This window comes from Lampetra planeri, chromosome 58 (genome assembly GCF_965212315.1).
Source record: "Lampetra planeri chromosome 58, kcLamPlan1.2.h2, whole genome shotgun sequence".
NCBI lineage: Eukaryota > Metazoa > Chordata > Hyperoartia > Petromyzontiformes > Petromyzontidae > Lampetra > Lampetra planeri.
The window spans coordinates 24,804-49,840 of NC_136164.1; the positions used below are offsets into that span (position 1 = coordinate 24,804).

Sequence of the window (25,037 nt, forward strand, 5' to 3'; positions counted from 1 at the left end):
CTGTGTGAGTCTGTGTGTGAGAGAGACTCTCTGTGTGAGTCTGTGTGAGTCTCTGTGTGTCAGACTGTGTGAGTGTGTGTATGTGAGCCTCTCTGTGTGAGTCTGTGTGTGAGACTCTCTGTGTGAGTCTGTGTGTGTGTGAGACTCTCTGTGTGAGTCTGTGTGTGCGTGAGACTCTGTGTGAGTATGTGTGTGTGTGAGCCTCTCTGTGTAAGTCTGTGTGTGTAAGTCTCTCGGTATGAGTCTGTGTGTTAGTCTCCCTGTGTGAGTCTCTCTGTGTGAGTCTGTGTGTGTGTGTGAGACTCTCTGTGTGAGTCTGTGTGTGCGTGAAACTCTCTATGTGAGTCTGTGTGAGTTTATGTGTGAGTCTCTCTGTGTGAGTTTGTGTGAGCCTCTCTGTGTGAGTCCTGTGTGTGTGAGTCTCTCTGTATTAGTCAGTGTTAGTCTCTCTGTGCGAGTCTGTGAGTCTGTGTATGAGACTCTCTGTATGAGTCTGTGTGTGTTTGAGCCTCTCTGTGTGAGTCTCTACGTGTGAGTCTGTGTGTGTGAGACTATCTGTGTTAGTCTCGCTGTGTGAGACTGTGTGTGTGTGAGTCTGTATGAGACTGTGTGTGCGAGTCTCTCTGTTTGAGTCTGTGTGTGTGAGATTCTCTGTGTGAGTCTGTGTGTGTGTGTGAGTCTCTCTGTGTGAGTCTGTGTGTGTGTGAGACTCTCTGTGTGAGTCTGTGTGTGAGACTCTCTGTGTGAGTCTGTGTGTGCGTGAAACTCTCTGTGAGTCTGTGTGAGTTTATCTGAGTCTCTCTGTGTGAGTTTGTGTGAGCCTCTCTGTGTGAGTCTGTGTGTGCGAGTCTCTCTGTGTGAGTGTGTCTGTGTGAGTCTCTCTGTATGAGTCTGTGTTAGTCTCTCTGTGCACGTATGTGTGAGTCTGCGTGTGAGTCTCTCTGTGTGAGTCTGTGTGTGAATCTCTCTGTGTGAGTCTGTGTGTGTGTGAGACTCTCTGTGTGAGTCTGTGTATGAGACTCTCTCTGCGAGTCTGTGTGTGTGTGAGTCTCTCTGTGTGAGTCTGTGTGTGTGTGAGTCTCTCTTTGTGAGTCTGTGTGTGTGTGTGAGTCTCTCTGTATGAGTCTGTGTCTGTGTGTTAGTCTCTCTGTGTGAGTCTGTGTATGAGACTCTCTCTGCGAGTCTGTGTGTGTGTGAGTCTCTCTGTGTGAGTCTGTGTGTGCGTGTGACTCTCGGTATGAGTATGTGTGTTAGTCTCCATGTGGAGTCTGTGTGTGAGTCTCTCTATGTGAGTCTGTGTGTGTGTGAGACTCTCTTTGTGAGTCTGTGTGAGTCTGTGTGTGAGTCTCTCTGTGTGAGTTTATGTGTGAGCCTCTCTGTGTGAGTCTGTGTGTGTTTGAATCTCTCTTTGTGAGTCTGTGTGTGTGTGTGTGTGAGTCTCTCTGTATGAGTCTGTGTCTGTGTGTTAGTCTCTCTGTCCGAATCTGTGTGAGTCTGTGTATGAGACTCTCTGCGTGAGTCTGTGTGTGTGTGAGACTCTCTGTGTGAGTCTGTGTGTGAGTCTGTGTGTGCGTGAGACTCTGTGTGAGTTTGTGTGTGTGTGAGCCTCTCTGTGTAAGTCTCTCGGTATGAGTCTGTGTGTGAGTCTCTGTGTGAGTCTGTGTGTGTAAGCCTCTCTGTGTGAGTCTGTGTGTGTGTGTGAGACTCTGTGTGAGTCTGTCTGTGTGAGTCTGTGTGTGCGTGAAACTTTCTTTGTGAGTCTGTGTGTGAGTCTGTTTGAGTTTATGTGTGAGTCTCTCTGTGTGAGTTTATGTGTGAGTCTCTCTGTGTGAGTGTGTCTGTGTGAGTCTCTCTGTATGAGTCTGTGTTAGTCTCTCTGTGCGCCTCTGTGTGAGTCTGTATATGAGTCTCTCTGTGTGAGCCTGTGAGTGTGAGTCTCTGTGTGAGTCTGTGTGTATGCGAGTCTCTCTGTGTGAGTCTTTGTGTGTGTAAGTTTCTGTGTGAGTCTGTGTGTATGTGAGTCTGTGTGTATGTGAGTCTGTGTATGAGACTTTCTGTGAGTCTATGTGTGAGTTTCTGTGTGAGTCTGTGTGTGGGTGTGAGTCTCTTGTGTGAGTCTGTGTGTATGTGTGATTCTCTGTGTGTGTGTGAGACTCTCTGTATGAGTCTGTGTGTGTAAGCCTCTCTGTGTGAGTCTGTGTGTGTGTGAGCCTCTCTGTGTGAGTCTGTGTGTGTGAGGTTATCTGTGTGAGTCTGTGTGTGAGTCTCTCTGTGTGAGTCTGTGTGTGAGGCTCTCTGTGTGAGTCTGTGTGTGTGTGTCTCTGTGAGTCTGTGTGAGTGTCTCTCTGTGTGAGTCTGTGTGTGTGTGTGAGACTCTCTGTATGAGTCTGTGTGTGTAAGCCTCTCTGTGTGAGTCTGTGTGTGTGAGCCTCTCTGTGTGAGTCTGTGTGTGAGTGAGACTCTCTTTGTGAGTCTGTGTGAGTCTGTGTGTGAGTCTCTCTGTGTGAATCTGTGTGTGCGTGAAGCTCTCTTTGTGAGTCTGTGTGAATCTGTGTGTGAGTCTCTCTGTATGAGTCTGTGTCTGTGTGTTAGTCTCTCTGTCCGAGTCTGTGTGAGTCTGTGTATGAGACTCTCTGTGTGAGTCTGTGTGTGTGTGAGACTCTCTGTGTGAGTCTGTGTGTGTGTGTGTGAGTCTCTCTGTATGAGTCTGTGTCTGTGTGTTAGTCTCTCTGTGTGAGTCTGTGTATGAGACTCTCTCTGCGAGTCTGTGTGTGTGTGAGTCTCTCTGTGTGAGTCTGTGTGTGCGTGAGACTCTCGGTGTGAGTATGTGTGTTAGTCTCCATGTGGAGTCTGTGTGTGAGTCTCTCTATGTGAGTCTGTGTGTGTGTGAGACTCTCTTTGTGAGTCTGTGTGAGTCTGTGTGTGAGTCTCTCTGTGTGAGTTTATGTGTGAGCCTCTCTGTGTGAGTCTGTGTGTGTTTGAGTCTCTCTTTGTGAGTCTGTGTGTGTGTGTGTGTGAGTCTCTCTGTATGAGTCTGTGTCTGTGTGTTAGTCTCTCTGTCCGAATCTGTGTGAGTCTGTGTATGAGACTCTCTGTGTGAGTCTGTGTGTGTGTGAGACTCTCTGTGTGAGTCTGTGTGTGAGTCTGTGTGTGCGTGAGACTCTGTGTGAGTTTGTGTGTGTGTGAGCCTCTCTGTGTAAGTCTCTAGGTATGAGTCTGTGTGTGAGTCTCTGTGTGAGTCTGTGTGTGTAAGCCTCTCTGTGTGAGTCTGTGTGTGTGTGTGAGACTCTGTGTGAGTCTGTCTGTGTGAGTCTGTGTGTGCGTGAAACTTTCTTTGTGAGTCTGTGTGTGAGTCTGTTTGAGTTTATGTGTGAGTCTCTCTGTGTGAGTTTATGTGTGAGTCTCTCTGTGTGAGTGTGTCTGTGTGAGTCTCTCTGTATGAGTCTGTGTTAGTCTCTCTGTGCGCGTCTGTGTGAGTCTGTATATGAGTCTCTCTGTGTGAGCCTGTGAGTGTGAGTCTCTGTGTGAGTCTGTGTGTATGCGAGTCTCTCTGTGTGAGTCTTTGTGTGTGTAAGTTTCTGTGTGAGTCTGTGTGTATGTGAGTCTGTGTGTATGTGAGTCTGTGTATGAGACTTTCTGTGAGTCTATGTGTGAGTTTCTGTGTAAGTCTGTGTGTGGGTGTGAGTCTCTTGTGTGAGTCTGTGTGTATGTGTGATTCTCTGTGTGTGTGTGAGACTCTCTGTATGAGTCTGTGTGTGTCTCTCTCTGTGTGAGTTTATGTGTGAGCCTCTCTGTGTGAGTCTGTGTGTGTGAGTCTCTCTTTGTGAGTCTGTGTGTGTGTGAGTCTCTCTGTATGAGTCTGTGTCTGTGTGTTAGTCTCTCTGTCCGAGTCTGTGTATGAGACCCTCTGTGTGAGTCTGTGTGTGTGTGAGCCTCTCTGTGTAAGTCTGTGTGTGTAAGTCTCTCGGTATGAGTCTGTGTGTTAGTCTCCCTGTGTGAGTCTGTGTGTAAGCCTCTCTGTCTGAGTCTGTGTGTGTGAGAGACTCTGTGTGAGTCTGTCTGTGTGAGTCTCTCTGTGTGAGTGTGTCTGTGTGAGTCTCTCTGTATGAGTCTGTGTTAGTCTCTCTGTGCGCGTCTGTGTGAGTCTGTATATGAGTCTCTCTGTGTGAGTCTGTGTGTGTGAGTCTCTGTGTGAGTCTGTGTGTATGTGAGTCTCTCTGTGTGAGTCTTTGTGCGTGTGAGCCTCTGTGTGAGTGTGTGTGAGACTCTCTGTATGAGTCTGTGTGTCTCTCTGTGTGAGTCTGTGTGTGTGTGTGTGTGAGACTCTCTGTGTGAGTCTGTGTGTGAGTCTCTCTGTGTGAGTCTGTGAGTCTCTCTGTGTGAGTCTGTGTGTGTGTGTGAGACTCTCTGTGCGAGTCTGTGTCTGTGTCTCTCTGTGTGAGTCTGTATGAATCTGTGTGTGAGTCCCTCTGTGTGAGTCTGTGTGTTAGTCTCTCTGTGTGAGTCTGTGTTTGTGTATATCTGTATGAGTCTGTATGAATCTGTGTGTGAGTCCCTCTGTGTGAGTCTGTGTGTGTGAGACTCTCTGTGTGAGTCTGTGTGTGTGAGCATCTCTGTGTGAGTCTGTGTGTTTGTGAGACTCTCTTTGTGAGTCTGTGTGAGTCTGTGTGTGAGTCTCTCTGTGTGAGTTTATGTGTGAGCCTCTCTGTGTGAGTCTGTGTGTGTTTGAGTCTCTCTTTGTGAGTCTGTGTGTGTGTGTTAGTCTCTCTGTCCGAATCTGTGTGAGTCTATGTATGAGACTCTCTGTGTGAGTCTGTGTGTGTGAGACTCTCTGTGTGAGTCTGTGTGTGCGTGAGACTCTGTGTGAGTTTGTGTGTGTGTGAGCCTCTCTGTGTAAGTCTCTCGGTATGAGTCTGTGTGTTAGTCTCCTTGTGTGAGTCTGTGTGTGAGTCTCTGTGTGAGTCTGTGTGTGTAAGCCTCTCTGTGTGAGTCTGTGTGTGTGTGTGAGACTCTGTGTGAGTCTGTCTGTGTGAGTCTGTGTGTACGTGAAACTTTCTTTGTGAGTCTGTGTGTGAGTCTGTTTGAGTTTATGTGTGAGTCTCTCTGTGTGAGTTTATGTGTGAGTCTCTCTGTGTGAGTGTGTCTGTGTGAGTCTCTCTGTATGAGTCTGTGTTAGTCTCTCTGTGCGCGTCTGTGTGAGTCTGTATATGAGTCTCTCTGTGTGAGTCTGTGTGTGTGAGTCTCTGTGTGAGTCTGTGTGTATGTGAGTCTGTGTGTATGTAAGTCTGTGTATGAGACTTTCTGTGAGTCTATGTGTGAGTTTCTGTGTGAGTCTGTGTGTGGGTGTGAGTCTCTTGTGTGAGTCTGTGTGTATGTGTGATTCTCTGTGTGTGTGTGAGACTCTCTGTATGAGTCTGTGTGTGTCTCTCTCTGGGTGAGTTTATGTGTGAGCCTCTCTGTGTGAGTCTGTGTGTGTGTGTGAGTCTCTCTTTGTGAGTCTGTGTGTGTGTGTGAGTCTCTCTGTATGAGTCTGTGTCTGTGTGTTAGTCTCTCTGTCCGAGTCTGTGTATGAGACCCTCTGTGTGAGTCTGTGTGTGTGTGTGTGAGCCTCTCTGTGTAAGTCTGTGTGTGTAAGTCTCTCGGTATGAGTCTGTGTGTTAGTCTCCCTGTGTGAGTCTGTGTGTGAGTCTCTGTGTGAGTCTGTGTGTGTAAGCCTCTCTGTGTGAGTCTGTGTGTGTGAGAGACTCTGTGTGAGTCTGTCTGTGTGAGTCTCTCTGTGTGAGTGTGTCTGTGTGAGTCTCTCTGTATGAGTCTGTGTTAGTCTCTCTGTGCGCGTCTGTGTGAGTCTGTATATGAGTCTCTCTGTGTGAGTCTGTGTGTGTGAGTCTCTGTGTGAGTCTGTGTGTATGTGAGCCTCTCTGTGTGAGTCTTTGTGTGTGTGAGCCTCTGTGTGAGTGTGTGTGAGACTCTCTGTATGAGTCTGTGTGTCTCTCTGTGTGAGTCTGTGTGTGTGTGTGAGACTCTCTGTGTGAGTCTGTGTGTGAGTCTCTCTGTGTGAGTCTGTGAGTCTCTCTGTGTGAGTCTGTGTGTGTTTGTGAGACTCTCTGTGCGAGTCTGTGTCTGTGTCTCTCTGTGTAAGTCTGTATGAATCTGTGTGTGAGTCCCTCTGTGTGAGTCTGTGTGTTAGTCTCTCTGTGTGAGTCTGTGTTTGTGTCTCTCTGTGTGAGTCTGTATGAATCTGTGTGTGAGTCCCTCTGTGTGAGTCTGTGTGTGTGAGACTCTCTGTGTGAGTCTGTGTGTGTGAAACTCTCTGTGTTAGTCTGTGTGTGTGAGACTGTCTGTGTGTGAGATTCTCTGTGTGAGTCTGTGTGTGTGTGAGACTCTCTGTGTGAGTCTGTGTATGAGACTCTCTGTGTGAGTCTGTGTGTGTGTGAGACTCTCTGTGTGAGTCTGTGTGTGCGTGGTCTCTCTCTGTGTGAGTATGTGTGTGTGTGAGCCTCTCTGTGTAAGTCTGTGTGTGTAAGTCTCTCGGTATGAGTCTGTGTGTTAGTCTCCCATGTGTGAGTCTCTCTGTGTGAGTCTGTGTGTGTGTGTGAGACTCTCTGTGTGAGTCTGTGTGTGCGTGAAACTCTCTATGTGAGTCTGTGTGAGTTTATGTGTGAGTCTCTCTGTGTGAGTTTGTGTTGAGCCTCTCTGTGTGAGTCCTGTGTGTGTGAGTCTCTCTGTGTGAGTATGTGTGTGTGTGAGCCTCTCTGTGTAAGTCTGTGTGTGTAAGTCTCTCGGTATGAGTCTGTGTGTTAGTCTCCCATGTGTGAGTCTCTCTGTGTGAGTCTGTGTGTGTGTGTGAGACTCTCTGTGTGAGTCTGTGTGTGCGTGAAACTCTCTATGTGAGTCTGTGTGAGTTTATGTGTGAGTCTCTCTGTGTGAGTTTGTGTTGAGCCTCTCTGTGTGAGTCCTGTGTGTGTGAGTCTCTCTGTATTAGTCAGTGTTAGTCTCTCTGTGCGAGTCTGTGAGTCTGTGTATGAGACTCTCTGTATGAGTCTGTGTGTGTTTGAGCCTCTCTGTGTGAGTCTCTACGTGTGAGTCTGTGTGTGTGAGACTATCTGTGTTAGTCTCTCTGTGTGAGTCTGTGTGTGTGTGAGTCTGTATGAGACTGTGTGTGCGAGTCTCTCTGTTTGAGTCTGTGTGTGAGATTCTCTGTGTGAGTCTGTGTGTGTGTGAGTCTGTATGAGACTGTGTGTGCGAGTCTCTCTGTTTGAGTCTGTATGTGTGAGTCTCTCTGTGTGAGTCTGTGTGTGTGTGAGTCGCTCTGTGTGAGTCTCTGTGTGTGTGTGTGTGAGACTCTCTGTGTGAGTCTGTGTGTGCGTGAAACTCTCTGTGAGTCTGTGTGAGTTTATGTGAGTCTCTCTGTGTGAGTTTGTGTGAGCCTCTCTGTGTGAGTCTGTGTGTATGAGTCTCTCTGTGTGAGTGTGTCTGTGTGAGTCTCTCTGTATGAGTCTGTGTTAGTCTCTCTGTGCGCGTCTGTGTGAGTCTGCGTATGAGTCTCTCTGTGTGAGTCTGTGTGTGTGAGTCTCTGTGTGAATCTGTGTGTATGTGAGTCTCTACGTGTGAGTCTGTGTGTGTGTGACTATCTGTGTTAGTCTCGCTGTGTGAGTCTGTGTGTGTGTGAGTCTGTATGAGACTGTGTGTGCGAGTCTCTCTGTTTGAGTCTGTGTGTGTGAGATTCTCTGTGTGAGTCTGTGTGTGTGTGTGTGTGAGTCTCTCTGTGTGAGTCTGTGTGTGTGTGAGACTCTCTGTGTGAGTCTGTGTGTGAGACTCTCTGTGTGAGTCTGTGTGTGCGTGAAACTCTCTGTTAGTCTGTGTGAGTTTATGTGAGTCTCTCTGTGTGAGTTTGTGTGAGCCTCTCTGTGTGAGTCTGTGTGTGCGAGTCTCTCTGTGTGAGTGTGTCTGTGTGAGTCTCTCTGTATGAGTCTGTGTTAGTCTCTCTGTGCGCGTATGTGTGAGTCTGCGTATGAGTCTCTCTGTGTGAGTCTGTGTGTGAATCTCTCTGTGTGAGTCTGTGTGTGTGAGACTCTCTGTGTGAGTCTGTGTGTGTGACTATCTGTGTGAGTCTGTGTGTGTCTCTCTGTGTGAGTCTGTGTGTGCGTGAGACTCTCTTCGTGAGTCTGTGTGAGTCTGTGTGTGAGTCTCTCTGTGGGAGTCTGTGTCTCTCTGTGTGAGTCTTTGTGTGCGTGAAACTCTCTATGTGAGTCTGTGTGAGTTTATGTGTGAGTCTCTCAGTGTGAGTTTGTGTAAGCCTCTCTGTGTGAGTCTGTTTGAGTCTATGTGTGTGTGTGTGTGTGAGTCTCTCTGTGTGTGTCTGTGCGAGACTCTCTGTATGAATCTGTGTGTTAGTCTCTCTGTGCGCGTCTGTGTGAGTCTGTATATGAGTCTCTCTGTGTGAGTCTGTGTGTGTGAGTCTCTGTGTGAGTCTGTGTGTATGTGAGTCTCTCTGTGTGAGTCTTTGTGTGTGATTCTCTGTGTGAGTCTCTGTGTGTATGTGAGTCTGTGTGTATGTGAGTCTGTGTATGAGACTTTCTGTGTGAGTCTATGTGTGAGTCTCTGTGTGAGCCTGTGTGTGGGTGTGAGACTCTGTGTGAGTCTGTGTGTGTGAGACTCTCTGTGTGAGTCTGTGTGTGTGAGGTTATCTGTGTGAGTCTGTGTGTGAGTCTCTCTGTGTGAGTCTGTGTGTGAGGCTCTCTGTGTGAGTCTGTGTGTGTGTGTCTCTGTGAGTCTGTGTGAGTGTCTCTCTGTGTGAGTCTGTGTGTGTGTGTGAGACTCTCTGTGTGAGTCTGTGTGTGTGTGAGTCTCTCTGTATGAGTCTGTGTGTGTAAACCTCTCTGTGTGAGTCTGTGTGTGTGTGAGCCTCTCTGTGTGAGTCTGTGTGTGAGTGAGACTCTCTTTGTGAGTCTGTGTGAGTCTGTGTGTGAGTCTCTCTGTGTGAGTCTGTGTGTGCGTGAAGCTCTCTTTGCGAGTCTGTGTGAATCTGTGTGTGAGTCTCTCTGTATGAGTCTGTGTCTGTGTGTTAGTCTCTCTGTCCGAGTCTGTGTGAGTCTGTGTATGAGACTCTCTGTGTGAGTCTGTGTGTGTGTGAGACTCTCTGTGTGAGTCTGTGTGTGTGTGAGTCTCTCTGTATGAGTCTGTGTGTGTAAGCCTCTCTGTGTGAGTCTGTGTGTGTGAGAGCCTCTCTGTGTGAGTCTGTGTGTGAGTGAGATTCTGTTTGTGAGTCTGTGTGAGTCTGTGTGTGAGTCTCTCTGTGTGAGTCTGTGTGTGCGTGAGACTCTCTTTGTTAGTCTGTGTGATTCTGTGTGTGTGTGAGTCTCTCTTTGTGAGTCTGTGTGTGTGTGTGAGTCTCTCTGTATGAGTCTGTGTCTGTGTGTTAGTCTCTCTGTGTGAGTCTGTGTATGACACTCTCTCTGCGAGTCTGTGTGTGTGTGAGTCTCTCTGTGTGAGTCTGTGTGTGCGTGAGACTCTCGGTATGAGTATGTGTGTTAGTCTCCATGTGGAGTCTGTGTGTGAGTCTCTCTATGTGAGTCTGTGTGTGTGTGAGACTCTCTTTGTGAGTATGTGTGAGTCTGTGTGTGAGTCTCTCTGTGTGAGTTTACGTGTGAGCCTCTCTGTGTGAGTCTGTGTGTGTTTGAGTCTCTCTTTGTGAGTCTGTGTGTGTGTGTGTGTGAGTCTCTCTGTATGAGTCTGTGTCTGTGTGTTAGTCTCTCTGTCCGAATCTGTGTGAGTATGTGTATGAGACTCTCTGTGTGAGTCTATGTGTGTGTGAGACTCTCTGTGTGAGTCTGTGTGTGAGTCTGTGTGTGCGTAAGACTCTGTGTGAGTTTGTGTGTGTGTGAGCCTCTCTGTGTAAGTCTCTCGGTATGAGTCTGTGTGTGAGTCTCTGTGTGAGTCTGTGTGTGTAAGCCTCTCTGTGTGAGTCTGTGTGTGTGTGAGACTCTGTGTGAGTCTGTCTGTGTGAGTCTGTGTGTGCGTGAAACTTTCTTTGTGAGTCTGTGTGTGAGTCTGTTTGAGTTTATGTGTGAGTCTCTCTGTGTGAATTTATGTGTGAGTCTCTCTGTGTGAGTGTGTCTGTGTGAGTCTCTCTGTATGAGTCTGTGTTAGTCTCTCTGTGCGCGTCTGTGTGAGTCTGTATATGAGTCTCTCTGTGTGAGTCTGTGAGTGTGAGTCTCTGTGTGAGTCTGTGTGTATGCGAGTCTCTCTGTGTGAGTCTTTGTGTGTGTAAGTCTCTGTGTGAGTCTGTGTGTATGTGAGTCTGTGTATGAGACTTTCTGTGAGTCTATGTGTGAGTTTCTGTGTGAGACTGTGTGTGGGTGTGAGTCTCTTGTGTGAGTCTGTGTGTATGTGTGATTCTCTGTGTGTGTGTGAGACTCTCTGTATGAGTCTGTGTGTGTCTCTCTATGTGTGAGTTTATGTGTGAGCCTCTCTGTGTGAGTCTGTGTGTGTGAGTCTCTCTTTGTGAGTCTGTGTGTGTGTGTGAGTCTCTCTGTATGAGTCTGTGTCTGTGTGTTAGTCTCTCTGTCCGAGTCTGTGTATGAGATCCTCTGTGTGAGTCTGTGTGTGTGTGAGCCTCTCTGTGTAAGTCTGTGTGTGCAAGTCTCTCGGTATGAGTCTGTGTGTTAGTCTCCCTGTGTGAGTCTGTGTGTAAGCCTCTCTGTCTGAGTCTGTGTGTGTGAGAGACTCTGTGTGAGTCTGTCTGTGTGAGTCTCTCTGTGTGAGTGTGTCTGTGTGAGTCTCTCTGTATGAGTCTGTGTTAGTCTCTCTGTGCGCGTCTGTGTGAGTCTGTATATGAGTCTCTCTGTGTGAGTCTGTGTGTGTGAGTCTCTGTGTGAGTCTGTGTGTATGTGAGTCTCTCTGTGTGAGTCTTTGTGCGTGTGAGCCTCTGTGTGAGTGTGTGTGAGACTCTCTGTATGAGTCTGTGTGTCTCTCTGTGTGAGTCTGTATGAATCTGTGTGTGAGTCCCTCTGTGTGAGTCTATGTGTTAGTATCTCTGTGTGAGTCTGTGTTTGTGTCTATCTGTGTGAGTCTGTATGAATCTGTGTGTGAGTCCCTCTGTGTGAGTCTGTGTGTGTGAGACTCTCTGTGTGAGTCTGTGTGTGTGAGCATCTCTGTGTGAGTCTGTGTGTGTGTGAGACTCTCTTTGTGAGTCTGTGTGAGTCTGTGTGTGAGTCTCTCTGTGTGAGTTTATGTGTGAGCTTCTCTGTGTGAGTCTGTGTGTGTTTGAGTCTCTCTTTGTGAGTCTGTGTGTGTGTGTGTGAGTCTCTCTGTATGAGTCTGTGTCTGTGTGTTAGTCTCTCTGTCCGAATCTGTGTGAGTCTATGTATGAGACTCTCTGTGTGAGTCTGTGTGTGTGTGAGACTCTCTGTGTGAGTCTGTGTGTGCGTGAGACTCTGTGCGAGTTTGTGTGTGTGTGGGCCTCTCTGTGTAAGTCTCTCGGCATGAGTCTGTGTGTTAGTCTCCTTGTGTGAATCTGTGTGTGAGTCTCTGTGTGAGTCTGTGTGTGTAAGCCTCTCTGTGTGAGTCTGTGTGTGTGTGTGAGACTCTGTGTGAGTCTGTCTGTGTGAGTCTGTGTGTGCGTGAAACTTTCTTTGTGAGTCTGTGTGTGAGTCTGTTTGAGTTTATGTGTGAGTCTCTCTGTGTGAGTTTATGTGTGAGTCTCTTTGTGTGAGTGTGTCTGTGTGAGTCTCTCTGTATGAATCTGTGTTAGTCTCTCTGTGCGCGTCTGTGTGAGTCTGTATATGAGTCTCTCTGTGTGAGTCTGTGTGTGTGATTCTCTGTGTGAGTCTGTGTGTATGTGAGTCTGTGTGTATGTAAGTCTGTGTATGAGACTTTCTGTGAGTCTATGTGTGAGTTTCTGTGTGAGTCTGTGTGTGGGTGTGAGTCTCTTGTGTGAGTCTGTGTGTATGTGTGATTCTGTGTGTGTGTGTGAGACTCTCTGTATGAGTCTGTGTGTGTCTCTCTCTGTGTGAGTTTATGTGTGAGCCTCTCTGTGTGAGTCTGTGTGAGTCTGTCTGTGTGAGTCTCTCTGTGTGAGTGTGTCTGTGTGAGTCTCTCTGTATGAGTCTGTGTTAGTCACTCTGTGCGCGTCTGTGTGAGTCTGTATATGAGTCTCTCTGTGTGAGTCTGTGTGTGTGAGTCTCTGTGTGAGTCTGTGTGTATGTGAGTCTCTCTGTGTGAGTCGTTGTGTGTGTGAGCCTCTGTGTGAGTGTGTGTGAGACTCTCTGTATGAGTCTGTGTGTCTCTCTGTGTGAGTCTGTGTGTGTGTGTGAGACTCTCTGTGTGAGTCTGTGTGTGAGTCTCTCTGTGTGAGTCTGTGAGTCTCTCTGTGTGAGTCTGTGTGTGTGTGTGAGACTCTCTGTGCGAGTCTGTGTCTGTGTCTCTCTGTGTGAGTCTGTGTGTGTGAGACTCTCTGTGTGAGTCTGTGTGTGTGAGACTGTCTGTGTGTGAGATTCTCTGTGTGAGTCTGTGTGTGTGTGAGACTCTCTGTGTGAGTCTGTGTGTGAGTCTGTGTGAGTTTATGTGTGAGTCTCTCTGTGTGAGTCTGTGTATGAGACTCTCTGTGTGAGTCTGTGTGTGTGTGAGACTCTCTGTGTGAGTCTGTGTGTGCGTGAGACTCTCTGTGTGAGTATGTGTGTGTGTGAGCCTCTCTGTGTAAGTCTGTGTGTGTAAGTCTCTCGGTATGAGTCTGTGTGTTAGTCTCCCATGTGTGAGTCTCTCTGTGTGAGTCTGTGTGTGTGTGTGAGACTCTCTGTGTGAGTCTGTGTGTGCGTGAAACTCTCTATGTGAGTCTGTGTGAGTTTATGTGTGAGTCTCTCTGTGTGAGTTTGTGTTGAGCCTCTCTGTGTGAGTCCTGTGTGTGTGAGTCTCTCTGTATTAGTCAGTGTTAGTCTCTCTGTGCGAGTCTGTGAGTCTGTGTATGAGACTCTCTGTATGAGTCTGTGTGTGTTTGAGCCTCTCTGTGTGAGTCTCTACGTGTGAGTCTGTGTGTGTAAGACTATCTGTGTTAGTCTCTCTGTGTGAGTCTGTGTGTGTGTGAGTCTGTATGAGACTGTGTGTGCGAGTCTCTCTGTTTGAGTCTGTGTGTGTGAGATTCTCTGTGTGAGTATGTGTGTGTTTGTGAGTCTCTCTGTGTGAGTCTGTGTGTGTGTGAGTCTCTCTGTGTGAGTCTCTCTGTGTGTGTGTGTGTGTGAGACTCTCTGTGCGAGTCTGTGTCTGTGTCTCTCTGTGTGAGTCTGTATGAATCTGTGTGTGAGTCCCTCTGTGTGAGTCTGTGTGTTAGTCTCTCTGTGTGAGTCTGTGTTTGTGTCTCTCTGTGTGAGTCTGTATGAATCTGTGTGTGAGTCCCTCTGTGTGAGTCTGTGTGTGTGAGACTCTCTGTGTGAGTCTGTGTGTGTGAGACTCTCTGTGTGAGTCTGTGTGTGTGAGACTGTCTGTGTGTGAGATTCTCTGTGTGAGTCTGTGTGTGTGTGAGACTCTCTGTGTGAGTCTGTGTGTGAGTCTGTGTGTTTTTATGTCTGAGTCTCTCTGTGTGAGTCTGTGTATGAGACTCTCTGTGTGAGTCTGTGTGTGTGTGAGACTCTCTGTGTGAGTCTGTGTGTGCGTGAGACTCTGTGTGAGTCTGTGTGTGTGTGAGACTCTCTGTGTGAGTATGTGTGTGTGTGAGACTCTCTGTGTGAGTCTGTGTGTGTGACTATCTGTGTGAGTCTGTGTGTGTCTCTCTGTGTGAGTCTGTGTGTGCGTGAGACTCTCTTCGTGAGTCTGTGTGAGTCTGTGTGTGAGTCTCTCTGTGGGAGTCTGTGTCTCTCTGTGTGAGTCTGTGTGTGCGTGAAACTCTCTATGTGAGTCTGTGTGAGTTTATGTGTGAGTCTCTCTGTGTGAGTTTGTGTGAGCCTCTCTGTGTGAGTCCTGTGTGTGTGAGTCTCTCTGTATTAGTCAGTGTTAGTCTCTCTGTGCGAGTCTGTGAGTCTGTGTATGAGACTCTCTGTATGAGACTGTGTGTGTTTGAGCCTCTCTGTGTGAGTCTCTACGTTTGAGTCTGTGTGTGTGAGACTATCTGTGTTAGTCTCTCTGTGTGAGTCTGTGTGTGTGTGAGTCTGTATGAGACTGTGTGTGCGAGTCTCTCTGTTTGAGTCTGTGTGTGTGAGATTCTCTGTGAGAGTATGTGTGTGTGTGTGAGTCTCTCTGTGTGAGTCTGTGTGTGCGTGAAACTCTCTGTGAGTCTGTGTGAGTTTATGTGAGTCTCTCTGTGTGAGTTTGTGTGAGCCTCTCTGTGTGAGTCTGTGTGTATGAGTCTCTCTGTGTGAGTGTGTCTGTGTGAGTCTCTCTGTATGAGTCTGTGTTAGTCTCTCTGTGCGCGTCTGTGTGAGTCTGCGTATGAGTCTCTCTGTGTGAGTCTGTGTGTGTGAGTCTCTGTGTGAATCTGTGTGTGTGAGATTATCTGTGTGAGTCTGTGTGTGAATCTATCTGTGTGAGTCTGTGTGTGTGTGAGACTCTCTGTGTGAGTCTGTGTGTGTGACTATCTGTGTGAGTCTGTGTGTGTCTCTCTGTGTGAGTCTGTGTGTGCGTGAGACTCTCTTCGTGAGTCTGTGTGAGTCTGTGTGTGAGTCTCTCTATGGGAGTCTGTGTCTCTCTGTGTGAGTCTGTGTGTGCGTGAAACTCTCTATGTGAGTCTGTGTGAGTTTATGTGTGAGTCTCTCTGTGTGAGTTTGTGTAAGCCTCTCTGTGTGAGTCTGTGTGAGTCTGTGTGTGTGTGTGTGTGAGTCTCTCTGTGTGTGTCTGTGCGTGACTCTCTGTATGAGTCTGTATGTTAGTATCTCTGTGCGCGTCTACGTGAGTCTGTATATGAGTCTCTCTGTGTGAGTCTGTGTGTGTGAGTCTCTGTGTGAGTCTGTGTGTATGTGAGTCTCTCTGTGTGAGTCTTTGTGTGTGTGAGTCTCTGTGTGAGTCTCTGTGTGAGTCTGTGTGTATGTGAGTCTGTGTGTATGTGAGTCTGTGTATGAGACTTTCTGTGTGAGTCTATGTGTGAGTCTCTGTGTGAGCCTGTGTGTGGGTGTGAGACTCTGTGTGAGTCTGTGTGTGTGAGAACCTCTGTGTGAGTCTGTGTGTGTGAGGTTATCTGTGTGAGTCTGTGTGTGAGTCTCTCTGTGTGAGTCTGTGTGTGAGGCTCTCTGTGTGAGTCTGTGTGTGTGTGTCTCTGTGAGTCTGTGTGAGTGTCTCTCTGTGTGAGTCTGTGTGTGTGTGTGAGACTCTCTGTGTGAGTCTGTGTGTGTGTGAGCCTCTCTGTGTGAGTCTGTGTGTGTAAGCCTCTCTGTGTGAGTCTGTGTGTGTGAGCCTCTCTGTGTGAGTCTGTGTGTGAGTGAGACTCTCTTTGTGAGTGTGTGTGAGTCTGTGTGTGAGTCTCTCTGTGTGAGTCTGTGTGTGCGTGAAGATCTCTTTGTGAGTCTGTGTGAGTCTGTGTGTGAGTCTCTCTGTATGAGTCTGTGTCTGTGTGTTAGTCTGTCTGTCCGAGTCTGTGGGAGTCTGTGTATGAGACTCTCTGTGTGAGTCTGTGTGTGTGTGAGACTCTCTGTGTGAGTCTGTGTGTGTGTGTGAGCCTCTCTGTGTGAGTCTGTGTGTGTGAGAGTCTCTCGGTATGAGTCTGTGTGTTAGTCTCCCTGTGTGAGTCTGTGTGTGAGTCTCTCTGTGTGAGTCTGTGTGTAAGCCTCTCTGTGTGAGTCTGTGTGAGTCTGTGTGTGAGTCTGTCTGAGTCTGTGTGTGCGTGAAACTCTCTTTGTGAGTCTGTGTGTGAGTCTGTGTGAGTTTATGTGTGAGTCTCTCTGTGTGAGTTTATGTGTGAGCCTCTCTGTGTGAGTCTGTGAGTCTCTCTTTGTGAGTTTGTGTGTGTGTGTGAGAGTCTCTCTGTATGAGTCTGTGTCTGTGTGTTAGTCTCTCTGTCCGAGTCTGTGTATGAGACCCTCTGTGTGAGTCTGTGTGTGTGTGAGCCTCTCTGTGTAAGTCTGTGTGTGTAAGTCTCTCGGTATGAGTCTGTGTGTTAGTCTCCCTGTGTGAGTCTGTGTGTGAGTCTCTGTGTGAGTCTGTGTGTGTAAGCCTCTCTGTGTGAGTCTGTGTGTGTGAGAGACTCTGTGTGAGTCTGTCTGTGTGAGTCTCTCTGTGTGAGTGTGTCTGTGTGAGTCTCTCTGTATGAGTCTGTGTTAGTCTCTCTGTGCGCGTCTGTGTGAGTCTGTATATGAGTCTCTCTGTGTGAGTCTGTGTGTGTGAGTCTCTGTGTGAGTCTGTGTGTATGTGAGTATCTCTGTGTGAGTCTTTGTGTGTGTGAGCCTCTGTGTGTGTGTGTGAGAGACTCTCTGTGCGAGTCTGTGTTTGTGTCTCTCTGTGTGAGTCTGTATGAATCTGTGTGTGAGTCCCTCTGTGTGAGTCTGTGTGTTAGTCTCTCTGTGTGAGTCTGTGTTTGTGTCTCTCTGTGGGAGTCTGTATGAATCTGTGTGTGAGTCCCTCTGTGTGAGTCTGTGTGTGTGAGACTCTCTGTGTGAGTCTGTGTGTGTGAGACTCTCTGTGTGAGTCTGTGTGTGTGAGACTGTCTGTGTGTGAGATTCTCTGTGTGAGTCTGTGTGTGTGTGAGACTCTCTGTGTGAGTCTGTGTGTGTGAGAGACTCTCTGTGTGAGTCTGTGTGAGTCTCTGTGTGTCAGACTGTGTGAGTGTGTGTATGTGAGCCTCTCTGTGTGAGTCTGTGTGTGAGTCTGTGTGAGTTTATGTGAGTCTCTCTGTGTGAGTCTGTGTATGAGACTCTCTGTGTGAGTCTGTGTGTGTGTGAGACTCTTTGTGTGAGTCTGTGTGTGCGTGAGACTCTCTGTGTGAGTATGTGTGTGTGTGAGCCTCTCTGTGTAAGTCTGTGTGTTAGTCTCCCTGTGTGAGTCTCTCTGTGTGAGTCCTGTGTGTGTGAGTCTCTCTGTATTAGTCAGTGTTAGTCTCTCTGTGCGAGTCTGTGAGTCTGTGTATGAGACTCTCTGTATGAGTCTGTGTGTGTTTGAGCCTCTCTGTGTGAGTCTCTACGTGTGAGTCTGTGTGTGAGACTATCTGTGTTAGTCTCGCTGTGTGAGTCTGTGTGTGTGAGTCTGTATGAGACTGTGTGTGCGAGTCTCTCTGTTTGAGTCTGTGTGTGTGAGATTCTCTGTGTGAGTCTGTGTTTGTGTGTGAGTCTCTCTGTGTGAGTCTGTGTGTGTGTGAAACTCTCTGTGTGAGTCTGTGTGTGAGACTCTCTGTGTGAGTCTGTGTGTGTGAGTTTATCTGTGTGAGTCTGTGTGTGAGTCTGTGTGTGTGTGTGTGAGACTCTCTGTGTGAGTCTGTGTGTGCGTGAAACTCTCTGTGAGTCTGTGTGAGTTTATGTGAGTCTCTCTGTGTGAGTTTGTGTGAGCCTCTCTGTGTGAGTCTGTGTGTGCGAGTCTCTCTGTGTGAGTGTGTCTGTGTGAGTCTCTCTGTATGAGTCTGTGTTAGTCTCTCTGTGCGCGGATGTGTGAGTCTGCGTATGAGTCTCTCTGTGTGAGTCTGTGTGTGTGAGTCTCTGTGTGAATCTGTGTGTGTGAGATTATCTGTGTGAGTCTGTGTGTGAATCTCTCTGTGTGAGTCTGTGTGTGTGATAGACTCTCTGTGTGAGTCTGTGTGTGTGACTATCTGTGTGAGTCTGTGTGTGTCTCTCTGTGTGAGTCTGTGTGTGCGTGAGACTCTCGTCGTGAGTCTGTGTGAGTCTGTGTGTGAGTCTCTCTGTGGGAGTCTGTGTCTCTCTGTGTGAGTCTGTGTGTGCGTGAAACTCTTTATGTGAGTCTGTGTGAGTTTATGTGTGAGTCTCTCTGTGTGAGTTTGTGTAAGCCTCTCTTTGTGAGTCTGTGTGAGTCTGTGTGTGTGTGTGTGAGTCTCTCTGTGTGTGTCTGTGGGAGACTCTCTGTATGAGTCTGTGTGTTAGTCTCTCTGTGCGCGTCTGTGTGAGTCTGTATATGAGTCTCTCTGTGTGAGTCTGTGTGTGTGAGTCTCTGTGTGAGTCTGTGTGTATGTGAGTCTCTGTGTGTGAGTCTTTGTGTGTGTGAGTATCTGTGTGAGTCTCTGTGTGAGTCTGTGTGTATGTGAGTCTGTGTGTATGTGAGTCTGTGTATGAGACTTTCTGTGTGAGTCTATGTGTGAGTCTCTGTGTGAGCCTGTGTGTGGGTGTGAGACTCTGTGTGAGTCTGTGTGTGTGAGTCTCTCTGTGTGAGTCTGTGTGTGAGGCTCTCTGTGTGAGTCTGTGTGTGTGTCTCTGTGAGTCTGTGTGAGTGTCTCTCTGTGTGAGTCTGTGTGTGTGTGTGAGACTCTCTGTGTGAGTCTGTGTGTGTGAGTCTCTCTGTATGAGTCTGTGTGTGTAAGCCTCTCTGTGTGAGTCTGTGTGTGTGTGAGCCTCTCTGTGTGAGTCTGTGTGTGAGTGAGACTCTCTTTGTGAGTCTGTGTGAGTCTGTGTGTGAGTCTCTCTGTGTGAGTCTGTGTCTGTGTGTTAGTCTCTCTGTCCGAGTCTGTGTGAGTCTGTGTATGAGACGCTCTGTGTGAGTCTGTGTGTGTGTGTGAGACTCTCTGTGTGAGTCTGTGTGTGTGTGAGTCTCTCTGTATGAGTCTGTGTGTGTAAGCCTCTCTGTGTGAGTCTGTGTGTGTGTGAGCCTCTCTGTGTGAGTCTGTGTGTGAGTGAGACTCTCTTTGTGAGTCTGTGTGAGTCTGTGTGTGAGTCTCTCTGTGTGAGTCTGTGTGTGCGTGAAGCTCTCTTTGTGAGTCTGTGTGAGTCTGTGTGTGAGTCTCTCTGTGTGAGTCTGTGTGTGTGTGTCTCTGTGAGTCTGTGTGAGTGTCTCTCTGTGTGAGTCTGTGTGTGTGTGTGAGAGACTCTCTGTGTGAGTCTGTGTGTGTGTGAGTCTCTCTGTATGAGTCTGTGTGTGTAAGCCTCTCTGTGTGAGTCTGTGTGTGTGTGAGCCTCTCTGTGTGAGTCTGTGTGTGAGTGAGACTCTCTTTGTGAGTCTGTGTGAGTCTGTGTGTGAGTCTCTCTGTATGAGTCTGTGTCTGTGTGTTAGTCTCTCTGTCCGAGTCTGTGTGAGTCTGTGTATGAGACTCTCTGTGTGAGTCTGTGTGTGTGAGACTCTCTGTGTGAGTCTGTGTGTGTGTGAGTCTCTCTGTATGAGTCTGTGTGTGTAAGCCTCTCTGTGTGAGTCTGTGTGTGTGAGAGCCTCTCTGTGTGAGTCTGTGTGTGAGTGAGATTCTGTTTGTTAGTCTGTGTGAGTCTGTGTGTGTGAGTCTCTCTTTGTGAGTCTGTGTGTGTGTGTGTGAGAGTCTCTCTGTATGAGTCTGTGTCTGTGTGTTAGTCTCTCTGTGTGAGTCTGGGTATGAGACTCTCTGTGCGAGTCTGTGTGTGTGTCAGTCTCTCTGTGTGAGTCTGTGTGTGCGTGAGACTCTCGGTATGAGTATGTGTGTTAGTCTCCCTGTGTGAGTCTGTGTGTGAGTCTCTCTATGTGAGTCTGTGTGTGTAAGCCTCTCTGTGTGAGTCTCTGTGTGTGTGAGCCTCTCTGTGTGAGTCTGTGTGTATGTGAGGCTCTCTTTGTGAGTCTGTGTGAGTCTGTGTGTGAGTCTCTCTGTGTGAGTTTATATGTGAGCCTCTCTGTGTGAGTCTGTGTGTGTGTGTGTGAGTCTCTCTGTATGAGTCTGTGTCTGTGTGTGAGTCTGTGTATGAGACTCTCTGTATGAGTCTGTGTGTGTGTGAGACTCTCTGTGTGAGTCTGTGTGTGAGTCTGTGTGTGTGTGAGACTCTCTGTGTGAGTCTGTGTGTGCGTGAGACTCTGTGTGAGTTTGTGTGTGTGTGAGCCTCTCTGTGTAAGTCTCTCGGTATGAGTCTGTATGTTAGTCTCCCTGTGTGAGTCTGTGTGTGAGTCTCTGTGTGAGTCTGTGTGTGTAAGCCTCTCTGTGTGAGTCTGTGTGTGTGTGTGAGACTCTGTGTGAGTCTGTCTGTGTGAGTCTGTGTGTGCGTGAAACTTTCTTTGTGAGTCTGTGTGTGAGTCTGTTTGAGTTTATGTGTGAGTCTCTCTGTGTGAGTTTATGTGTGAGTCTCTCTGTATGAGTGTGTCTGTGTGAGTCTCTCTGTATGAGTCTGTGTTAGTCTCTCTGTGCGCGTCTGTGTGAGTCTGTATATGAGTCTCTCTGTGTGAGTCTGTGAATGTGAGTCTCTGTGTGAGTCTGTGTGTATGTGAGTCTCTCTGTGTGAGTCTTTGTGTGTGTAAGGCTCTGTGTGAGTCTGTGTGTATGTGAGTCTGTGTGTATGTGAGTCTGTGTATGAGACTTTCTGTGAGTCTATGTGTGAGTTTCTGTGTGAGTCTGTGTGTGGGTGTGAGTCTCTTGTGTGAGTCTGTGTGTATGTGTGATTCTCTGTGTGTGTGTGAGACTCTCTGTATGAGTCTGTGTGTGTCTCTCTCTGTGTGAGTCTGTGTGTGAGTCTCTCTGTGTGTGTCTGTGAGTCTCCCTGTGTGAGTCTCTGTGTGTGTGTGAGACTCTCTGTGTGAGTATCTGTGTTAATCTTTCTGTGTGAGTCTGTGTATGATACTCTGTGTGAGTCCGTGTATGGGTCTGTGTGTATGTGAGACTCTCTGTATGAGTCTGTGTGTGTCTCTCTCTGTGTGAGTCTGTGTGTGAGTCTCTCTGTGTGCGTCTGTGAGTCTCTCTGTGTGAGTCTCTGTGTGTGTGTGAGTCTCTCTGTGTGAGTCTCTCTGTGTGAGTCTGTGTGTGAGTCTCTCTGTGTGAACCTGTGTGTGTGACTCTGTGTGAGTCTGTGTGTGTGTGAGACTCTCTGTGTGAGTCTGTATGTGTGTGTGAGACTCTCTGTGTGAGTCTCTCTGTGTGAGTCTGTGTGTGCGTGAGACTCTCTTTGTTAGTCTGTGTGAGTCTGTGTGTGAGTCTCTCTGTATGAGTCTGTGTCTGTGTGTTAGTCTCTCTGTCCGAGTCTGTGTGAGTCTGTGTATGAGACTCTCTGTGTGAGTCTGTGTGTGTGTGAGCCTCTCTGTGTAAGTCTCTCGGTATGAGTCTGTTTGTTAGTCTCCCTGTGTGAGTCTGTGTGTGAGTCTCTGTGTGAGTCTGTGTGTGTAAGCCTCTCTGTGTGAGTCCGTGTTTGGGTCTGTGTGTGTGTGAGACTCTCTGTATGAGTCTGTATGTGTGTGAGACTCTCTGTGTGAGTCTCTCTGTGTGAGTCAGTGTGTGAGTCTCTCTGTGTGAACCTGTGTGTGACTCTGTGTGAGTCAGTGTGTGTGTGTGAGAGACTCTCTGTGTGAGTCTGTATGTGTGAGACTCTCTGTGTGAGTCTCTCTGTGTGAGTCTGTGTGTGCGTGAGACTCTCTTTGTTAGTCTGTGTGAGTCTGTGTGTGAGTCTCTCTGTATGGGTCTGTGTCTGTGTGTTAGTCTCTCTGTCCGAGTCTGTGTGAGTCTGTGTATGAGACTCTCTGTGTGAGTCTGTGTGTGTGTGAGGCTCTCTGTGTGAGTCTGTGTGTGTGTGTGAGCCTCTCTCTGTGAGTCTGTGTATGTGTGAGTCTCTCGGTATGAGTATGTGTGTTAGTCTCCCTGTGTGAGTCTGTGTGTGAGTCTCTCTATGTGAGTCTGTGTGTGTAAGCCTCTCTGGGTGAGTCTCTGTGTGTGTGAGCCTCTCTGTGTGAGTCTGTGTGTGTGTGAGACTCTCTGTATGAGTCTGTGTGTGTAAGCCTCTCTGTGTGAGTCTGTGTGTGTGTGAGCCTCTCTGTGTGAGTCTGTGTGTGAGTGAGACTCTCTTTGTGAGTCTGTGTGAGTCTGTGTGTGAGTCTCTCTGTGTGAGTCTGTGTGTGCGTGAAGCTCTCTTTGTGAGTCTGTGTGAGTCTGTGTGTGAGTCTCTCTGTGTGAGTCTGTGTGTGTGTGTCTCTGTGAGTCTGTGTGAGTGTCTCTCTGTGTGAGTCTGTGTGTGTGTGTGAGAGACTCTCTGTGTGAGTCTGTGTGTGTGTGAGTCTCTCTGTATGAGTCTGTGTGTGTAAGCCTCTCTGTGTGAGTCTGTGTGTGTGTGAGCCTCTCTGTGTGAGTCTGTGTGTGAGTGAGACTCTCTTTGTGAGTCTGTGTGAGTCTGTGTGTGAGTCTCTCTGTATGAGTCTGTGTCTGTGTGTTAGTCTCTCTGTCCGAGTCTGTGTGAGTCTGTGTATGAGACTCTCTGTGTGAGTCTGTGTGTGTGAGACTCTCTGTGTGAGTCTGTGTGTGTGTGAGTCTCTCTGTATGAGTCTGTGTGTGTAAGCCTCTCTGTGTGAGTCTGTGTGTGTGAGAGCCTCTCTGTGTGAGTCTGTGTGTGAGTGAGATTCTGTTTGTTAGTCTGTGTGAGTCTGTGTGTGTGAGTCTCTCTTTGTGAGTCTGTGTGTGTGTGTGTGAGAGTCTCTCTGTATGAGTCTGTGTCTGTGTGTTAGTCTCTCTGTGTGAGTCTGGGTATGAGACTCTCTGTGCGAGTCTGTGTGTGTGTCAGTCTCTCTGTGTGAGTCTGTGTGTGCGTGAGACTCTCGGTATGAGTATGTGTGTTAGTCTCCCTGTGTGAGTCTGTGTGTGAGTCTCTCTATGTGAGTCTGTGTGTGTAAGCCTCTCTGTGTGAGTCTCTGTGTGTGTGAGCCTCTCTGTGTGAGTCTGTGTGTATGTGAGGCTCTCTTTGTGAGTCTGTGTGAGTCTGTGTGTGAGTCTCTCTGTGTGAGTTTATATGTGAGCCTCTCTGTGTGAGTCTGTGTGTGTGTGTGTGAGTCTCTCTGTATGAGTCTGTGTCTGTGTGTGAGTCTGTGTATGAGACTCTCTGTATGAGTCTGTGTGTGTGTGAGACTCTCTGTGTGAGTCTGTGTGTGAGTCTGTGTGTGTGTGAGACTCTCTGTGTGAGTCTGTGTGTGCGTGAGACTCTGTGTGAGTTTGTGTGTGTGTGAGCCTCTCTGTGTAAGTCTCTCGGTATGAGTCTGTATGTTAGTCTCCCTGTGTGAGTCTGTGTGTGAGTCTCTGTGTGAGTCTGTGTGTGTAAGCCTCTCTGTGTGAGTCTGTGTGTGTGTGTGAGACTCTGTGTGAGTCTGTCTGTGTGAGTCTGTGTGTGCGTGAAACTTTCTTTGTGAGTCTGTGTGTGAGTCTGTTTGAGTTTATGTGTGAGTCTCTCTGTGTGAGTTTATGTGTGAGTCTCTCTGTATGAGTGTGTCTGTGTGAGTCTCTCTGTATGAGTCTGTGTTAGTCTCTCTGTGCGCGTCTGTGTGAGTCTGTATATGAGTCTCTCTGTGTGAGTCTGTGAATGTGAGTCTCTGTGTGAGTCTGTGTGTATGTGAGTCTCTCTGTGTGAGTCTTTGTGTGTGTAAGGCTCTGTGTGAGTCTGTGTGTATGTGAGTCTGTGTGTATGTGAGTCTGTGTATGAGACTTTCTGTGAGTCTATGTGTGAGTTTCTGTGTGAGTCTGTGTGTGGGTGTGAGTCTCTTGTGTGAGTCTGTGTGTATGTGTGATTCTCTGTGTGTGTGTGAGACTCTCTGTATGAGTCTGTGTGTGTCTCTCTCTGTGTGAGTCTGTGTGTGAGTCTCTCTGTGTGTGTCTGTGAGTCTCCCTGTGTGAGTCTCTGTGTGTGTGTGAGACTCTCTGTGTGAGTATCTGTGTTAATCTTTCTGTGTGAGTCTGTGTATGATACTCTGTGTGAGTCCGTGTATGGGTCTGTGTGTATGTGAGACTCTCTGTATGAGTCTGTGTGTGTCTCTCTCTGTGTGAGTCTGTGTGTGAGTCTCTCTGTGTGCGTCTGTGAGTCTCTCTGTGTGAGTCTCTGTGTGTGTGTGAGTCTCTCTGTGTGAGTCTCTCTGTGTGAGTCTGTGTGTGAGTCTCTCTGTGTGAACCTGTGTGTGTGACTCTGTGTGAGTCTGTGTGTGTGTGAGACTCTCTGTGTGAGTCTGTATGTGTGTGTGAGACTCTCTGTGTGAGTCTCTCTGTGTGAGTCTGTGTGTGCGTGAGACTCTCTTTGTTAGTCTGTGTGAGTCTGTGTGTGAGTCTCTCTGTATGAGTCTGTGTCTGTGTGTTAGTCTCTCTGTCCGAGTCTGTGTGAGTCTGTGTATGAGACTCTCTGTGTGAGTCTGTGTGTGTGTGAGCCTCTCTGTGTAAGTCTCTCGGTATGAGTCTGTTTGTTAGTCTCCCTGTGTGAGTCTGTGTGTGAGTCTCTGTGTGAGTCTGTGTGTGTAAGCCTCTCTGTGTGAGTCCGTGTTTGGGTCTGTGTGTGTGTGAGACTCTCTGTATGAGTCTGTATGTGTGTGAGACTCTCTGTGTGAGTCTCTCTGTGTGAGTCAGTGTGTGAGTCTCTCTGTGTGAACCTGTGTGTGACTCTGTGTGAGTCAGTGTGTGTGTGTGAGAGACTCTCTGTGTGAGTCTGTATGTGTGAGACTCTCTGTGTGAGTCTCTCTGTGTGAGTCTGTGTGTGCGTGAGACTCTCTTTGTTAGTCTGTGTGAGTCTGTGTGTGAGTCTCTCTGTATGGGTCTGTGTCTGTGTGTTAGTCTCTCTGTCCGAGTCTGTGTGAGTCTGTGTATGAGACTCTCTGTGTGAGTCTGTGTGTGTGTGAGGCTCTCTGTGTGAGTCTGTGTGTGTGTGTGAGCCTCTCTCTGTGAGTCTGTGTATGTGTGAGTCTCTCGGTATGAGTATGTGTGTTAGTCTCCCTGTGTGAGTCTGTGTGTGAGTCTCTCTATGTGAGTCTGTGTGTGTAAGCCTCTCTGGGTGAGTCTCTGTGTGTGTGAACCTCTCTGTGTGAGTCTGTGTGTGTGTGAGACTCTCTTTGTGAGTCTGTGTGAGTCTGTGTGTGAGTCTCTCTGTGTGAGTTTATGTGTGAGCCTCTCTGTGTGAGTCTGTGTGTGTGTGAGTCTCTCTTTGTCAGTCTGTGTGTGTGTTTGAGTCTCTCTGTATGAGTATGTGTCTGTGTGTTAGTCTCTCTGTCCGAGTCTGTGTGAGTCTGTGTAT

At 48.1% G+C, this 25,037-nt stretch overlaps 1 protein-coding gene across 1 annotated transcript in view; it reads right to left on the minus strand.

Moving 5' to 3' along the window:
* Nucleotides 1-8,297: 8,297 nt before the first annotated feature.
* LOC144735920 (uncharacterized) overlaps nt 8,298-25,037 on the minus strand; it is a gene marked incomplete at its 3' end in the record, with an annotated part of 30,698 nt that continues 13,958 nt past the window's right edge. Inside the window, exon 2 of the mRNA XM_078618496.1 lies at nt 8,298-8,875. Within this exon, the coding sequence (XP_078474622.1) occupies nt 8,298-8,875 (578 nt within the window). The remainder of the gene's footprint in view (nt 8,876-25,037) is intronic.